Raw genomic sequence first — 15,892 nt, 5'->3', positions numbered from 1 at the left:
GGCATGGACATAGGAGGGAGACCTATGTGCGGGTCCACTCTGGGGCTTGATTGACATCACAACCCCTATTCTCTCGCATCGAGATGGAGGGTCCGTTGTACACTACTTAATAGATCGAGAAAAATCAGAGAATTTCGAGAACACCTCTTCTGCAGGTACTTCCACATTGATCCCAGATGCAACTGCTATCCTCACAACGAATTTTACCCCAGTACTACTGAGGTACAAGGGCCAAATAATAGAGAAGAAGGGACCAATCTGAGACGGAAGGGGGGGGAATATCTACGTCATTGAACTCTGGGGAACATTTAATAACTAATATCTGCCGAGTATCTTTGATGTGATTTAAGGATTCCATATTGGCCCCTTAAATCCGAGCCTCAATATCTTACTCTCGAAGGCAACAAAGTCTCGAGGAATTTCATGACAAGCTTAGCTACAGCCGACCGTCACGCTGGTCTTCCACCCAAGCAGTTGGCGAGGCTCGATGTTGCCATAAAACTGCCTGCATTTTCACAGACGAGCGATTCTCGTCCAGATCTAGAGGGACGATACCATCAATGGAAGGAGAGGCTCCGAAGACACGAAACGCCAGAATGCACCTGTCACCAAAATCCGGTGTTCGGTGTCTCTCGATGCACGTCGCGTTCCACTGATAAAGATAAATAGCGATGCCCCGAAGAATTGGATTTGAACCTGTCCGAATTCTGGCAGATTTGGAAGAGTTGCCTAGACCTTGACTTAATCGAGATCTGGGCTTTTCTGCGTGGGTCCACATGAAAAGCGTTGAAGAGAGCCAGCAGCCGGCAGCTGGTGGATTATCGGTTGTGATCAATTGATGACAATTGAATGCTATTGAGATTCCTAAATTTCCGCGCCTGATGTACAAGGAACGCAGTAGTGCACTACTGCAGTATGCGTCGAAAAAGTATCCGAAACTTAGCCGCACATTTTTTGTCAGCTTCCTCCAGTCTTGTCCCACCGCCTGACCTCCATCTGCCCCCTCCAGCCGAAGACAATCCATATTGGCTACGGACCTTCAAGTCCAGTGCGCGTCATCTTCCCTATCCTCGAACCTCGAACCTCGAACCCCGACTCGACTACAACTCCTGATCCTGAACCACCTAATATCCAAAGACTCCCCCCTGCCAATTGATCAACGATGGCGACTTGCGCTCTGGCGTAATGTAACTGGAGCTTCGGCAACGATTGCTGCCAGTTTCGCAAACCAGAGTGCCTAGCTCAGCCTGCATCGGTCGGTACAGTATTGGTTTTCGCATCCGCATGACGTCCATCCAAACGTTCAGAACCCCCAAGTCGTGTTGCGATTGTCGCTGCGCGCCTTGAACTAGTTACCTCCGTCGATCCTCCCCGCATCCTTTTTGACCTGGCCAACGCCGACGCCCACACCACCTGGAACCCACTCCTATCCTCAGCCTCGCCCATCATGCCCTCTCGGACGCAAACCGATGTCCTTCTCCCAATGGACCGCGGTCCCTTTGGCACTCAGCCTGCGGTGGCTACAATTTCCCAGAATAGAGGCTACAGAGCCTTTGCCCAGCACGACCAGGATTCCGACCGACGCCCATCCACCGCCCCGGGAAACCGGAATGGCCTCCCCCGACCAGCTCATCCTCCTAGTCGCGCCGAGTCGATAATGTCCGTCCAGTCGAGCCCCAAGACCCAGACGGCGAAACCACACCTCTTGAGATCGAAGAGCGAACATGTCCTTCGAAATGACGACCCAGACCTAGACGATACCGACGAGGAGGTCTACAACTGGGGCGCGAGGCATGGATTCGAGGACCATTACCAGTCCGAAGACATCATCTCACAACTAGCGAGCGTATGTAGCGATCTTTAGTTCGCTTCTCTACTCTCTAAGCCCTTTTTTTGCTAACTGCCTTCGTTTCTTGACATGCAGAATTGGTACATGTATTTCACCGATAAACGTCACGAGACCACCGGCAAACCAAAGTCGCCGCCCTACGAGCTACAAGACTGGAGGATGCGGGACAGGCTAAAAACGGTTTCGGCAGCACTGGCCGTCTGTCTCAACATTGGAGTTGAGCCTCCTGACCAGTTAAAAACCAATCCAGGCGCCAAGCTGGAGGCATGGACCGATCCCACTATTCCCCCGGGTCAGAAAGCCCTCGAGAATATCGGAAAATCCCTGCAAGCTCAGTACGAAACCCTCGCCATAAGGACTCGTTATAAGCAGTACCTTGACCCTTCGGTGGAGGAGACGAAGAAGTTTTGCATTTCCTTGAGGAAAAACGCCAAAGATGAGCGTGTTCTCTTCCATTACAACGGACACGGCGTCCCCAAACCCACGGCGTCGGGCGAGATATGGGTCTTCAACAAGACTTATACTCAGTATATCCCAGTTTCCCTCTACGATCTTCAGCATTGGCTCCAGGCCCCTACCATGTTTATCTGGGACTGCTCAGAGGCGGGAAACATTTTGAAGAACTACCATCGCTTCGTGGAGAAGCACGAGCAAGAGGAGGACGAGGCGGCAGCTCGCGATCCTAATCACTACCGTATCAGTTACCGACCCTACATCCACCTAGCCGCATGCGCGGTCAAAGAGAACCTCCCCACGAACCCGCGCCTTCCGGCAGACCTATTCACTGCCTGCTTGACCACTCCTATAGAAATGGCCCTCTGGTTCTTCGTTCTCCAGAACCCTCTGAAGACATCCATCACACCTGAAAGAGCCAAGAAACTTCCCGGGCGCTTACAAGAGCGAAGGACACCGCTCGGGGAGCTGAACTGGATTTTCACGGCTATTACCGATACAATTGCTTGGACGACACTTCCTCGTCCCCTCTTCCGCAAGTTCTTCCGGCAGGACTTGATGGTAGCCGCTCTCTTCCGAAACTTTCTCCTCGCCCAACGCATCATGTCGGTGTACGGATGCCACCCCCAATCATATCCCGAGCTACCAGACACGCGGCAGCATCCGCTTTGGCAGAGCTGGGATTTGGCTGTCGATATGGCCCTCGCCCAGCTACCCATGCTCGAGAAGAAGGAAGCCGAGGGTATAGAATACGAGTACCAAAACTCGACATTCTTTACGGAGCAGCTGACTGCTTTCGACGTCTACCTTACGCGGGGCGACGCCATGGCCCAGCGCCCGCCGGAGCAGCTGCCCGTTGTTCTCCAGGTGCTTCTCAGTCAGCATCATCGAGTCCGAGCGTTGATTCTACTCGGTCGATTCCTAGATCTTGGTCCTTGGGCCGTCGAGCTAGCCTTGAGCATAGGCATATTCCCCTACGTTCTCAAGCTTCTCCAGTCGACCGCCACTGAGCTTAAGCCGATCATGGTGTTCATCTGGACCAGAATTCTAGCTGTCGACATCACCTGCCAGCAGGATCTCATCAAGGACAGCGGATATAACTACTTCGCGCAGATCCTTAGGCCATCCGAGCTCCTTCCCGTAGTCGACGGCGACGAGCACAAGGCCATGTGTGCCTTTATCCTTACCATGGTCTGCAGGTCTCATGTTGCTGGCCAGCGTAATTGCAATGATGCAAACATCATGTCGCATTGCCTAGTCCATTTGCAGAACGATGCTAATTTCCTCCTCCGGCAATGGGCTTGTCTTTGTATCAGTCAGCTGTGGCAAGATTTCCCCGAGGCAAAGTGGAAGGGCATTCGCGAAAATGCTCACGGGAAGCTGTCCCTCCTGACCAAGGACCCTTGTTGCGAAGTCCGCGCAGCGATGCTGCATGCCATGACGACGTTCCTCGGCATTCCCGACATAACAGATGAAGTCGCAAAGACGGAAGAATCTCTCGCCTGGACGATACTCGACATGGCTAATGATGGAAGCCCAATGGTGCGCAAGGAGCTTGTCGTCTTCCTGTCCCATTTCGTCCTCCGTTATGAGAACAAGTTTATCGTCGCAGCCTTCGAGCACCTCTTGGAAGAGAAAGAGTATCTCCAGTATCCGCCGCGTGAGGATGGCTCCGAGCAGAAGCTTGGCCTTCACTATGCCCGTCCCGACAACCGCGAAGTCGACGGAACCATCAAACCCACGGTGCACGGCCTTGCGCACAATACAATCTTTGCCGCCTGCTGGAAGCATGTCTTGGTCATGAGTGTCGATCCCAATCCGGAGGTCCAACAAGCCGCTACCATCATCGTGGACTACGTGCACAACGCCCTTTTAGCATCCACGGTCGGTGCCCAGGCGCGAAGTCTTATGGACGAAATCAAGCGGAAGACTATGCGAGCGGCAGCCAAGGCTCATTCCAAGAGCCACCAACGTTCGAGCCTGATGGGCACCTCTGGCGGCATAGGCACATCTCCGCTACCGTCCCCGGGTCTCCTCCGCAGGACGGCGAGTTTTCTGCTCCCGTTTCCCCTGTTTGGAGGCGAGGACAAGTCAAGCCAGTCCACTCCAGCGCCATCACCGACAGTGCCGAAGGCTCCATCAATTAAGCTGGGGATCGCGCCCGGGAACATAACGGCGCCGCCGGAGCAGAGCGACGAGGCGAGCGTGTCGGCCAACTACCACGCTGCCAAGGAGCCCGTCTCCGGCGGGTTCGAGGAGCGGGATCTTTCCGCTCTACCCACCCTCCCACTCAAGAGCACTTTCCTAGACTGGTCGATCGAGTATTTCCGAGAACCGCAGATGAAGCCGACAGAGTCCGATGAACCTGGCAGTACCGAGTACAACGAACGACTCTGGCGGCGATCGCGGAACGAGACGATTCTCCGAGAGACGCAACCCCAAAAACAGTATGCGGGCAGTCACAAGTGGAATAATTCTCTCGTCATGCTCAACAACGGCGTTCAGCCGGCCAAGATGACGTTCCACCAATACGAAGACCATCTCGCCGTTGCCGACGACGGCAACACCGTCGCCATCTGGGACTGGAAGAAGCAAGGCCGATTGGCGAGGTTTTCCAACGGCAATCCCGAGGGATCCAGGATCAGCGACATGAAGTTCATTAACGAGGACGATCAAGGATTCCTGATGACTGGTTCTTCGGATGGCGTAATTCGCGTATACAGGAATTACGACAACGAAAAGCAGATAGAGCTGGCTTCGGCCTGGAGGGCACTCACCCACATGGTGCCGAGCACGGTGAACTCTGGGATGGTGTTCGACTGGCAGCAAGTCTCCGGGCGAGTGCTGGTGGCGGGAGACGTCCGGGTCATTCGGGTGTGGTACGCCGCCCACGAGACTTGCGTCAAGGATATTCCCGCGCGGTCCGGGTCCTGCGTAACAGCGCTCACCTCGGATCAAATGACGGGCAACTTCTTCGTCGCCGGATTCGGCGACGGTGCCGTCCGGGTGTTTGATCTGCGGAACCGTCCGCAAGAGTCAATGGTGAGGAAGTGGAAGGATGACAAGGATAGGCAGTGGATCAAGGCTGTCCACATGCAGAGGGGTGGTCAGCGAGAACTCCTCAGTGCAAGTCGAAATGGCAAGGTCAAACTCTGGGACATTCGGATGGATAAGCCTCTCCATGTTTACCAGGTTACAAAGGATACTCTGATGACAGCTAGTGTTCATGAACACTTGCCAGTCTTTGCTGTGTAAGTGGCCTTATCTCTCCCCTTCGCTTTTTGGTGTCTTTTTTATCTAACATTTAATAGTGGAACATCTGCATACACCGCCAAGGTGTTCAACTTTGATGGCCAGGAACTATCACGAATCGAGCCGTACTCAAGCTTCCTGCAACAGAATCGCGGAGGCCCGATTACAGCTACCGCATTCCATCCCCACAGGGCCATACTCGGGTGTGCAGGCCGAGGAGACAGCCATATCAACCTCTTCAGTTGTGAGAAGCGAGATTCTACTACCTCGCATGCTGAGAAGGGGTTGCGCTATTAATTTTGAGAAGGGTAACAAACTCATCCTTCTGTTTGTCCTGGCCCTAGATCTTCTTCTGGAGGACTTTATATTACGGGGTTGGAGTGGTGGTTTGTCCTGAGGAGTCTCAGCATTCTTGTTTTCTTTCTTGTCCTTCTTCTGTTCAACATTTTTAGTCCTTTTTGCTTTCTTAGGTTGCATAGCATTGGGGGAGAAGTTGGTCTTGTTCTTACTGGCCCTTTCATGCATCCTAGCTGTTTTTCTCTTCTTCTTTTTTTTTTTTTTTTTTTTTTTTTTTTTTTTTTTCTTTTTAATTTCTTTTCTTAATTTGTTTTTCCCTCTGTTCGTGACACTCTATTTCTGGTCCTGCTGGCGTCTTGGAATTTGCTACAATCATCCATGTATCATGCAGAGCGATACTTCATTATACATGGGAAGGGATACAACATGAGGAGGGCGGACTACAGCGATTTGAGTGTAAACTTGCAGCATATTCATAGGCGGCATACTAGACGGCTCCTAATGATCAAGACTTTGGTAGACAAAATAGTTCCCTTCTCCGTCTGTCTAGACAAGACATGCTAAAGCGAATATCGTGAAACTAGAAATCAAGTTTAATCACTCCCAAGGTCCGATAATACTTCGCCCTCCTCGACTCTCAGGACGAGGTACTGTCCGCACTATCCGCGCTTCTCCAGACAAGCCGTGGATTCTTTCTCCAAACCACTATCCAAGCTGACTCGGCTCTTCTCCTTGATATCGGCAGCGGAACCCTCATCAGCAGCAATCTCTAAGGCTCCATCCTTCTTCTCTCCAGCCGCAACACCATCACGCGCCCCCAGCAACCACGCCTCCCACCTCTCCCTCACCCCCGCAGAAAACGCCTTCCCCGCATTCCCAAGCTGTTCGCGCACCTCGAGCACCGTATTGCCCGTCGCGCGAATCTCCACCTTCTTCCCCGGCCTAGCATCAACGACCCTCGCCAAATTCCGAAGCAGCGCAACGAGCTGCGCCAGCTCCCTCGCGTGTCCCGCCTCCCACTTTTTGATCTCGGCGCGAACGTCCTTGACTTGGACGTCGGCGAAGAGTCCGCGGTCGTGGAAGGCGAGGACGAAGTTGGGGGTTTGGGAGCGCCAGAGGCGGGGGAGCTGCTCGGAGAGGGTGTCTTGGGTTTTGCGGGCGATGGAACGCGTTTTGATGTCGATGAGGGCGGATTGGGGGGTCTCGGAAACGGGGTTGTAGTACAAGGCGATGTCGGAGCTTGAGGAGGCCGGGGTAGTTGGGGAGATGTTGGTACGGGCGACCCGTTCGGTGAGTTCGTCCACATTAGGTTGTCGTTTCTGCTCTGGGGATGGGGATCGAGATCGTGTCGCGAGATCGGAGGGCGATTTGTTCGGAGTATCTAGACAGGCATCTATCTCTGCCCTCTGGATAATATTCAATCCGCCAAACTTGTACCTGGTAAGTCTCTGGTGGGAAGTAGATCCTTTCAGACCAATACCCCAGGTCGTATTCGCCTCGGGGAAAGTGTGACCATGCCCCTTCACGTCCGGGATCAACTCCCTCGGCGACCTCTCACGACGGAGGAGATGCATAGCACCGCCGATAATCTCCACGTGCATGCGGAACGGGCGCGGCTCGGTCTCGTTGCAAAAGGAAACGAGATACCCGAAGGTACTGGAGCAGCACACGACATCAAAGCCCATCTTTGGAGGCTCCGGCTGCATCGTTAGGATCGAAAGCACGGCCGCCTGGAATGGGTGGTTGGGGAAGTTGTAGCCATTGCGGTCCCGCGGGTAAATCCCCGAATCCTGAGGGAGTCGGCGCTGTTCCTTCAGGGGTGTCCACAGAGGTGGTTTCCCTGGTAGCCGCCGAGAAGCAAGTGTTAGTTAGGTTTAAAATGCCTATGATATATTGTCCAAAGCTGTGTGTGCGTGTGTGTGAACGAGATCTCACCTGGGACAATAATGAGAGGCTTCTCGGTTTCCCCCCAATTATACGAAGCAAGATACTTCCAATCACTGATGCGAGCTGTCGAGACGAACTCTTCATACCCTCTGACCAGCTCATCTTTCAGGATCACGGAGATGAGCTTGCCGAGAGGAAGCTCGGGCAAGAAGCTCTCACGCCGCCTCTCAGGGGGGCCCCTTCGTTGCCAGCGAGTATAACGAGAATAGGATGCCATATTGTCGCAGCCAGGAGGTTTGGTGCTTAGGAACGCATCTATCGATCGAAGAGGGCGAACGAATATTTAAATAGTGAGCGGGGGCAGGAAAGGAATGGGATGCCAACGCTTTCTTGAAGGTAACACAAGGCTACTAGGCCTCTTTTGAAGGACCTCATGTATATCGGCGGGCGCCAATCGTTTGCGGAGTCTGGGAGTCTGGGATGCTGGGAAGCTGGACCCTTTAGACATTATTGGACTGAGTGTGGATGCCCGCGTTCTTTTGGACGTGGCTCATGCGGGAGGCCAACCACTTCTGCCAAGTTTGCCAAACGGAGTTGCGAGACCTCCTTCGTAGGCATCCAGGCTCCAGCATCCAGGCTCCAGAAGAAGGTGGTGCCTTTTAGACAGTCGATACAAAGGTAGTAGTATCATTGCCCATTGCGTCGAGATGGGCACAAACCCTTCACCCATCGGGGGGCCACTGTCCCCTACCGGCGTAACATGGCGGATATTCTGTCCAATTTTCTTATAGCACCGATTTGATCCTGTGCCATGCTGCACGACACTGGAACTCATTTAATACGGTTTGCATTTGCATGCAATAACATTGATTGAGGTCTCTCCAAACACAAGTTCCAGATCAGACGAGAAGCAGATGCCTACCAAAAGACCTCGATAGCTTATGCTACCTAATTGTTTGCCAAGCAGTCGGGACTGGGTGTTGTGATGTTGTGACAAGGAGAGTCTAGGCAATAGTCTCGAGAAAAAAAAGCCATATATCTTGAAGAAACAGCCAACGGGTTGCACTAACGGATAGGTGATGGTCAGTTGGACGACTTATTTGCTGCCAAGGTAGAAATTCAGAGCCCCGAGAGCCAGGCGTCGAAGGAAGGTGTAAATATCGGTACCCCACTAGGCTCACAATATCGTTCTCATCTGCCCCAGTTGCACATATAAATATTAGGAAAGGCACACAACCCCCCCCCCCCCCCCCCAAAAAAAAAAGTACTACGAGATATGGGCCATGACTTTATACGCCGAGCTTCCACGTTATAGTCCCGGTGACGACCACCCTAGACACCTTCTTCACGCACATCAAATACACCACAGATCAGTTGAACCACCGTATTTGGCACATCATATCAGTGATTTATAGTACCGTGCTGCATGCATCAAGTTTCTCAAGTTTTCTAGAAACACAACTTTTCATATATCTGTGTTGCCATTCTAGCTAGACTATTCAAGTGATGATAATTCGACTTGAAGTTAAGTACTTCACTGGAGCTCCCTCTGAGGAAGATAAACAGACAATTTTGTGGATGGAAATGGCATCAATGATGTGATGTGATGCGATGCCGCCGCACAACGAAGATAGAAACTCGTCATTAATATCAGAACAAAAGCATTTGATATACGCCAGCGACTTTCGTACATTGTATTGTACTCACGTACCTTTGCATCATCTCACTCTCTTCGTCACATTGACTCGATCGATCAACAAAGTGACTGACAAATTTTCCCCCGAGCTCGGTACGAACTAAGCTAAGAAAAAAATACCTCCAATTATTCCCATCCCCAATTCCCAATCCCCAATCCCAGTCATCTTTCCTCGATCCATATTCTGTCACAGAGACAGAGAGACAGAGTAAAACTACTCCTCCAAGCCACATCTCCCTCCAGCCGTCCGTCGCGACACCAACCAAACCCACCATGGCCCTCACAACCATCAACCTCCCCTCCCTCGAAAAGCTCTCCTCCGGCAAAGTCCGCGACATCTTCGCCCTCACCCCGACAACCCTCCTCTTCGTCGCCTCCGACCGCATCTCCGCCTACGACGTCATCCTCGCCAACGGCATCCCCAACCGCGGCGCTATCCTCACCCTCGCCTCCGCCCACTGGTTCCGCCTCCTCCCCACCCTCGTCACCCTCCCCGGCGGCTCCCCGCTCCGCACCCACTTCCTCTCCCTCGATGTCCCCGCTGCCGTCCCAGCCGATCAGGCCGCAGGTCTGCGCCACAGGAGCATGCAGGTCCGCAAGCTGAGGATCCTCCCCGTCGAGGCCATCGTTCGCGGATACCTCGCTGGCAGCGGCTGGAAGGAATACCAAAAGTCCGGTACCGTGCACGGCATCGCCCTCCCCGCGGGACTCAAGCAGTGCGAGAAACTCCCCACCGGCGCTTTGTACACGCCCTCTACCAAAGCACCCCAGGGCGAGCACGACGAGAACATCCACCCCAGCAAGGTCAAGGACATCATCGGTGAAAAATACGCCGATAAGGTCGAGTCCCTCGCCCTGGCCATCTACAACGCCGCTGCCGCCTACGCTCTCGAGCGCGGCATCATCATCGCTGACACAAAGTTCGAGTTCGCCGTCGATGACGAGACCGACGAGGTCGTCCTCGCCGATGAGGTCCTCACCCCCGATAGCTCGCGCTTCTGGGATGCCAAGACGTACGAGCCCGGCAGGGACCAGGATAGCTTCGATAAGCAGATTGTGAGGAACTGGCTCGTTTCACAAGGGTTGCAGGGTAAGGAGGGCGTGGTCCTGCCCGATGAGATTTGCAAAGCTACCGAGGAGAGGTATAAGGATGTGTTTTTGAGGTTGACGGGGAAGAAGTTTGAAGACGCTATCGCGGAGAACTGAACGCTTTTGAGAAACAAACGAGGTGTGAGAGTGGACAGAGCATGCTAGAGCCACTCTTGATGGTTGACATTGTTCCGTTTATATTTATGATATAGAATTACATATAAACATCTTCTTGTTTTCTTGTGTGACCCGAATACCAGGAGCTATGCCGTTCTTTCTCGCGGCTTGAGCTGCGACTCTCAACTTTCCTCGACCATTACAGTTTTATTTCCCAGCTGCAGAATCACAGCTTCTTGCGATACATTTGTGGGAAGTATATATTTGGGGCACACTTAAGAAGACAAACACTCACAACAACAAAGACATCAATTCGGATCATAATTGAGTTCGTAAGTCTGTATTAGCAGAAACTGACTGATGAGACCGAAACAGTGGATCTAATGAAACCTCTCGCACATTTCCCTTCAACGCCGGTCTATTCACCGTTGCTGCGCCGCCTATGAAATTCTGATGCATTGTCCTCGGTACGACGGGGGAGACGAGCATCAAGTCAAAAAGGTGAACGGGCAACAAGGCCGGAGTCCAGAGTATCCATGGGGCGGCCGGGGTTGGTAGTTCACCCGTGAGAAGAATCTCGTAGGCTCACCGACAACACCCTCCTTTTCCCGCAGAGACCCTAGGCTCCTTGAAAAAAATTGCCTGTTCCCTAAAGAGAGAAACTGCCAAATTCCCTTTCCATAAAAATGCAAATGCGTCAACAAAGATGGGGAAAAAAGAAACAAGAAAAAACAAGGCTTCCGACCTTCCGACTCTGAAACGAAATAAGAAAACAAGAACCGTAAACTTCCAAACGCGTCTCCTTATGGAAAACACAAAGTATTATTCCCAAGTGCCATGCCAGTCGATGCTTCGTAAAATCATGGATAGGAGGAGAGGGTGGCGTATTTCGGGAGGAGCGAGAAAGACTTTAGCCCCGATAGATAAATACTGCGCAAACAGGCCCTTGAAGAGGGGGCGGCGTAATAATAATAATGTCGACATGGTGTCTCGCATGTACACGGGTTGAAAGGACGAGGATAATAATAGAAAGAACAGCGCAAAAATTTGAGTCGATTGGAATGCTTCCGATGACTAGGCTCGGCTGACTTGACTTGCGCTCGTGCGGCTCTCTTCCTCCTCAAGCACATCGCTCAGCCTCGTGGGGTGGTGGTGACGAGGCATGGACTCCCAGCCCGAGCCGTATCCCGAGCCGGTGTAATCCGCCTGGTTCGCGTATGCAGCAGCCCACTGGCTGTCACCAGAGGTAGCAACCGCATAAGTGCCGGCCTCACTGGTAGTGGGTTCATAGTCCTCTGAAGGCACCACGAGTTAGTTCATGCCTAACTACTATTTACACGTGACGAAACAGCAAAGGTTTATCCTGACCGAGAAAACTCACCTTCGCTGTAGCCAGCCTCCGAGCCCTGCTGGCCGTAGGCACCGCTTCCAGGCTGAGCCGCCTCGGCCGCCGCAGTTCGGTAGTAGCTCTCCGGTGCGGCCGTGGTGGTGGTATGAGCGGAGGGAGCCTGGGAATAATCACCATAACCTGCTCCTCCTCCCGAGCCCGACGGGCCAGGCTGTTCTCGAGTGGTCTCGCGACGACTGAGGCTGCCTCCTTGAAGCATGGGGACTACCTGAACACCGCCTACGATGGTAGGTTGGCCGGCCTGGAGCGAGAAAGTTCGCTCACGCTCCTCTTGCTCTCGCCGCCCAAGCTCCTCCCAAGCGCGGCGGGCCTCTTCTTTGGAGATGGAGAGCTCTTTCTTCATCTCGCTTAGCTGCTTCTGGATGATGGAATTCGCGCTATCCCGCTCATGCGTCCTGCTTCTAGCCTCGTTGAGCTGATTGCGAAGTTCCTCGACCTGACCAGCAAGCACAGCGTTCTCCTCGTGCGCTCTCTCGAGATCGGCCCTCGTCTCGAAGAACCACCTCTGAAACTTGCGCTCGGAGCTAGCTCGCAGACGCTGAAGCTCAACCACGGCGTGGAACAGGTTTGCGCCGGCGGCGGAAAGGTCTGTTACCTGGCGAGAGAGCTGCTGAGAAACGGGGTCTGACTCGATGGCGCTGGCGTTGAGCTCGAGGCGTCGAATCCAGTGACTTGTGAGGCCCTCCCACTGCGCGGAGAGCGTCTCCCATCGTTCGAAGGCGTGGGGGAATGAAGTTCGAGGCTGTTGCTGAGATTGCGATTGTTGTTGTTGCTGCGACGGTTGTGGTTTAATATTCGAAGCTGACGCGGCTCCGCCAAGAGATTGCGCTCCGGGGTGTTGCTGCGTATGCTGTTGTGGGCGCTGCTGCTGCTGTGACGAGTGTGCGCCAGCGCTTGTGCTAGGGAATTGTGGTTGTTGGGGTTGTTGGGCATGGCCCGTTGTGGCGGAAGTTCGGCCGGGACGGCTCTGTTGGGGCTGGGGTGCGCCCTGGTGAATACGAGAACTTCCTCGCTCAGGTGTTCTCGGCTGATCCTGTCGCCTTCTCGAAGGGTCGATCTGAGCGGCGTTGTCGGCGGCGCTCGGCTGGGGTCTCGAACCGCCAGCAGCGGTGCCGGCAGTGTTTGCTGCACGGCGTTCTGCGTTCCGTCTCTGGACTTCTTCCAAGGCTCGGGCTTCCTCCTCAGCTCGAGCCTGTTGCAAGCGTAGCTGTTCCTGTTCCATACGAGTTCGTTCCATCTGAATTTGCTCCTGCTCGGCGCGGCGCGCCGCTTCCCTAGCATTACGGTCCCGAAGGATCATGCGCGGGCTGCGAATGCCAGACGGGGAGCCGGCAGCCGAGGCATGAGCCGGGCGGGGCTGAGCAGAAGAGACGTTGCCGTTAGATGTGGGCGGCTCATGGCCTCCTCGCAGGTCGGCCATGTCTGCCAGCTCTTCAGCAAGGTCCGGGGTGAAGGAATAGGGACCTCGGAGCGCTTCCTCGAGGGTAAATAGGATTGCCCTGTGGGTGCGCCTCGAGATTCGAAGGAGGGGGTGTGGGACGTAGTGGTCGTCCGAAAATTTGGAAGGTTGGGGGAATTGTTGTCTAGACGGCGATTGGTCTGAGGACTCGTCGTCGTCGTCGTCTTCACTAAGTTCCTGAGAAAGTTTTCGAGCTAGTCGGCGATTCTTGCTCGCCTTTTTCCGACCACGGGCAGGAGCGACGGGGTCTTTGGAGGGCTCGGGAAATATCTCTGGGGAAGGAGCGAGCCGAGGCTGTGGCTTGGCTGGGCCGGACTCTTGCTCAGGCTCAAGCTCAGGCTTCGGCGCACGATCGAGCTCTGGGTGAGGACTCGGAGTGGCTTCGAAGCGTGGAGTTCGGCGGATAGTGTGGACAGACGAGGAGGTGGCAGGTCTCTCAGGATGATCGTAAGCTTGAGGCAGATGCTTCCGCTGCTGGCGATTCTCCGTGGAGGGAGTATGTGGGTTAATTGTGGCGGTCTTGCAGTCGCCGAAGGTAATAGCTAGCCACTGTAATGGCTTAACCGTGTCAAGATGGTTGGTTCTCTACCAAGGCAAGACAGGTTCGAGGTGAGTTCGTGCTGGGTGCGCGGTGGGATATGTCTCGCGAGAGCGCAGGGCGATGGATTCTGTAGGAAACACTTTTGTGAGACGAACTTCCTCTGCAGGTTTGGAAATAGCAGGAATATGCAACAGGAGTAAAATTGATAGCAGAAAGTTCCCTAGCATGCAATGGTACTTACATTGGTGAGCTTTATGAGGGTGGTTGGTGGTGATTGTAGTGATTTCAGTGATTGGGTGATGGGAGGGCGGACTTTGTGAGGGATGTTCTGAAGAGGTCTAGATCAAGACCAGGGTGGTGCACACTGTAGGCAAGGAAGCACCACTGTTCTCAGTCCTCCGAGACAATTTTGGGGGCTGAGAAATTTAGAGAAGAGAGAAAGGGAATCAAATTGTCTTAAGGTGGTAGAAGAAGGGCAATGATCAATATAATCAATATTGTCAATACCTTTGTATGGTGGTCGGAGCTGGGAAATGATCAAATGGTGGTTCGGTTCCTAGAAATCAATTCAATTCGGGTTGTTGCGAAAATCTGCGTGGCTGGGGTTGAAGGTGGTTGGGCTCGGATGTGGAAGTCCAATCTTGACTGGTGCTGGCAGTGTTGGTGCTGCTGCCGTGCAAAATGACCAGGAGCAAGCAAGCATTGATGGGCATGAGCATGAGCCTGGAGCTTTTCCCACCACACAAATGGGACACAGCTGAGCTTTGTCCAAGCCACATCAACCTCTTGGAATTTTTAAGAGGCCAGCCAGGGAGATGAGAGATTTGATGAGATTTAAAATGGCCTTGAAAAGTGGCCGCCCTTCCTCAATTGATCGAATGAGTTTTCTTGGAAGCTGCAACCATGATTTCCAGGGGGAAGGATGGGCCCGAGAAGGGCCACCGAGAACTGGGAGTTTTGAGGAAAGTGCGAGTGGGACAGGTCAAGTCAATTGCGATGACGGACTTCCAGTCCAAGGCGAGGCGCAACTAGGAGGGCAAGTCCGCCCCGAGGTTTGCGACTCGGAGTAAGTAGTGAGGTTCCAAGCCGATGCGTCGTCGCTCAGAAAATTGTCGGACGTGGTGTGGTGTATGAATCAGTAACGGAGAGAATGGGATTCCGGATGCACCACACTTTTCCTTCTCTTCACTTTTCGCGCATGCGCCTTCTCACTGGTTGGGAATTGGAAAATAATTTTCCAACCCAGCTGCGCAACCCGGTGCGCAAAACTGGTGCCCAACACAGCAGAAGTCGGCCAACTCGCCCTGGCACACGAGCGCCAGGCTATCTGCAAAATCGCACCGGGAGGGCCAGCCCGGCTCAGGTGCCGACGACGAGGACGCGAAACTCGTCCTCCAGAAGTCAGCAGTAACCAGCAGAGCGAAAACAATCGGGGGGTCGGGATCGCGATGGAACAACCAGAACCATTTGGGCGAAAGGGTGGGAGTCCTGTGGGAGGGAGTTATTATACACGAGGAAATTGGAGATATGGCGTCTTGGTCTGCAGTCACGCGTGTCGTGTCTATTATTTTTTAAATTGTTTCTTCCTTTTTTCCCTCCTCCGAGCCCGTGCCATCAACGACCTGGCAAGGGAAGGGGGAGAGAGTTTGGTGGGAAATCAGAAGGATGGGGAGATGACCGCACCGCGAGATTGAAGTATCAGGACCAGGGTACGCGGTGTCCGGGAAGATCATACTCCACATTCTAAACTCCTCCCACGTCCCACGGATAAGATCAATGATGCATACAAAAGTGGCATTACTGCAAAGGGAAGCGTGCCGTCCTAGTTTCTACACTAAAACACC

General features: G+C 53.5%; 3 protein-coding genes and 1 pseudogene across 3 annotated transcripts; 2 read left to right on the top strand and 2 right to left on the bottom strand.

The window, feature by feature from the left end:
- Window positions 1–1,447: 1,447 nt before the first annotated feature.
- SAPIO_CDS9905 (WD repeat-containing protein mip1) lies at window positions 1,448–5,851 on the top strand (the record flags this gene model as incomplete). The annotated part of the gene is made up of 3 exons (XM_016791189.1): window positions 1,448–1,846; window positions 1,925–5,553; window positions 5,614–5,851. 3 exons carry the CDS (start codon window positions 1,448–1,450, stop codon window positions 5,849–5,851), a joined length of 4,266 nt encoding a protein of 1,421 aa, XP_016639033.1.
- A 659-nt stretch (window positions 5,852–6,510) lies between these two features.
- SAPIO_CDS9904 (Geranylgeranyl pyrophosphate synthetase) lies at window positions 6,511–8,015 on the bottom strand (the record flags this gene model as incomplete). Its single annotated transcript, XM_016791188.1, has 2 exons — window positions 6,511–7,691; window positions 7,787–8,015. 2 exons carry the CDS (start codon window positions 8,013–8,015, stop codon window positions 6,511–6,513), a joined length of 1,410 nt encoding a protein of 469 aa, XP_016639032.1.
- Window positions 8,016–9,707: 1,692 nt separating this feature from the next.
- SAPIO_CDS9903 lies at window positions 9,708–10,640 on the top strand (annotated as a pseudogene; the record flags this gene model as incomplete).
- Window positions 10,641–11,714: 1,074 nt separating this feature from the next.
- On the bottom strand, window positions 11,715–14,275 carry SAPIO_CDS9902 (uncharacterized protein; the record flags this gene model as incomplete). The annotated part of the gene is made up of 3 exons (XM_016791187.1): window positions 11,715–11,935; window positions 12,022–14,065; window positions 14,204–14,275. The coding sequence occupies 3 exons, from the start codon at window positions 14,273–14,275 to the stop codon at window positions 11,715–11,717; spliced, it is 2,337 nt and encodes a 778-aa protein (XP_016639031.1).
- Between the last annotated feature and the right edge of the window lie 1,617 nt (window positions 14,276–15,892).

Source organism: Scedosporium apiospermum, assembly GCF_000732125.1.
Source record: "Scedosporium apiospermum strain IHEM 14462 chromosome Unknown SEQ_SAPIO_0154, whole genome shotgun sequence".
Taxonomy (NCBI): domain Eukaryota; kingdom Fungi; phylum Ascomycota; class Sordariomycetes; order Microascales; family Microascaceae; genus Scedosporium; species Scedosporium apiospermum.
This window is presented reverse-complemented; position numbering and strand designations above follow the sequence as displayed.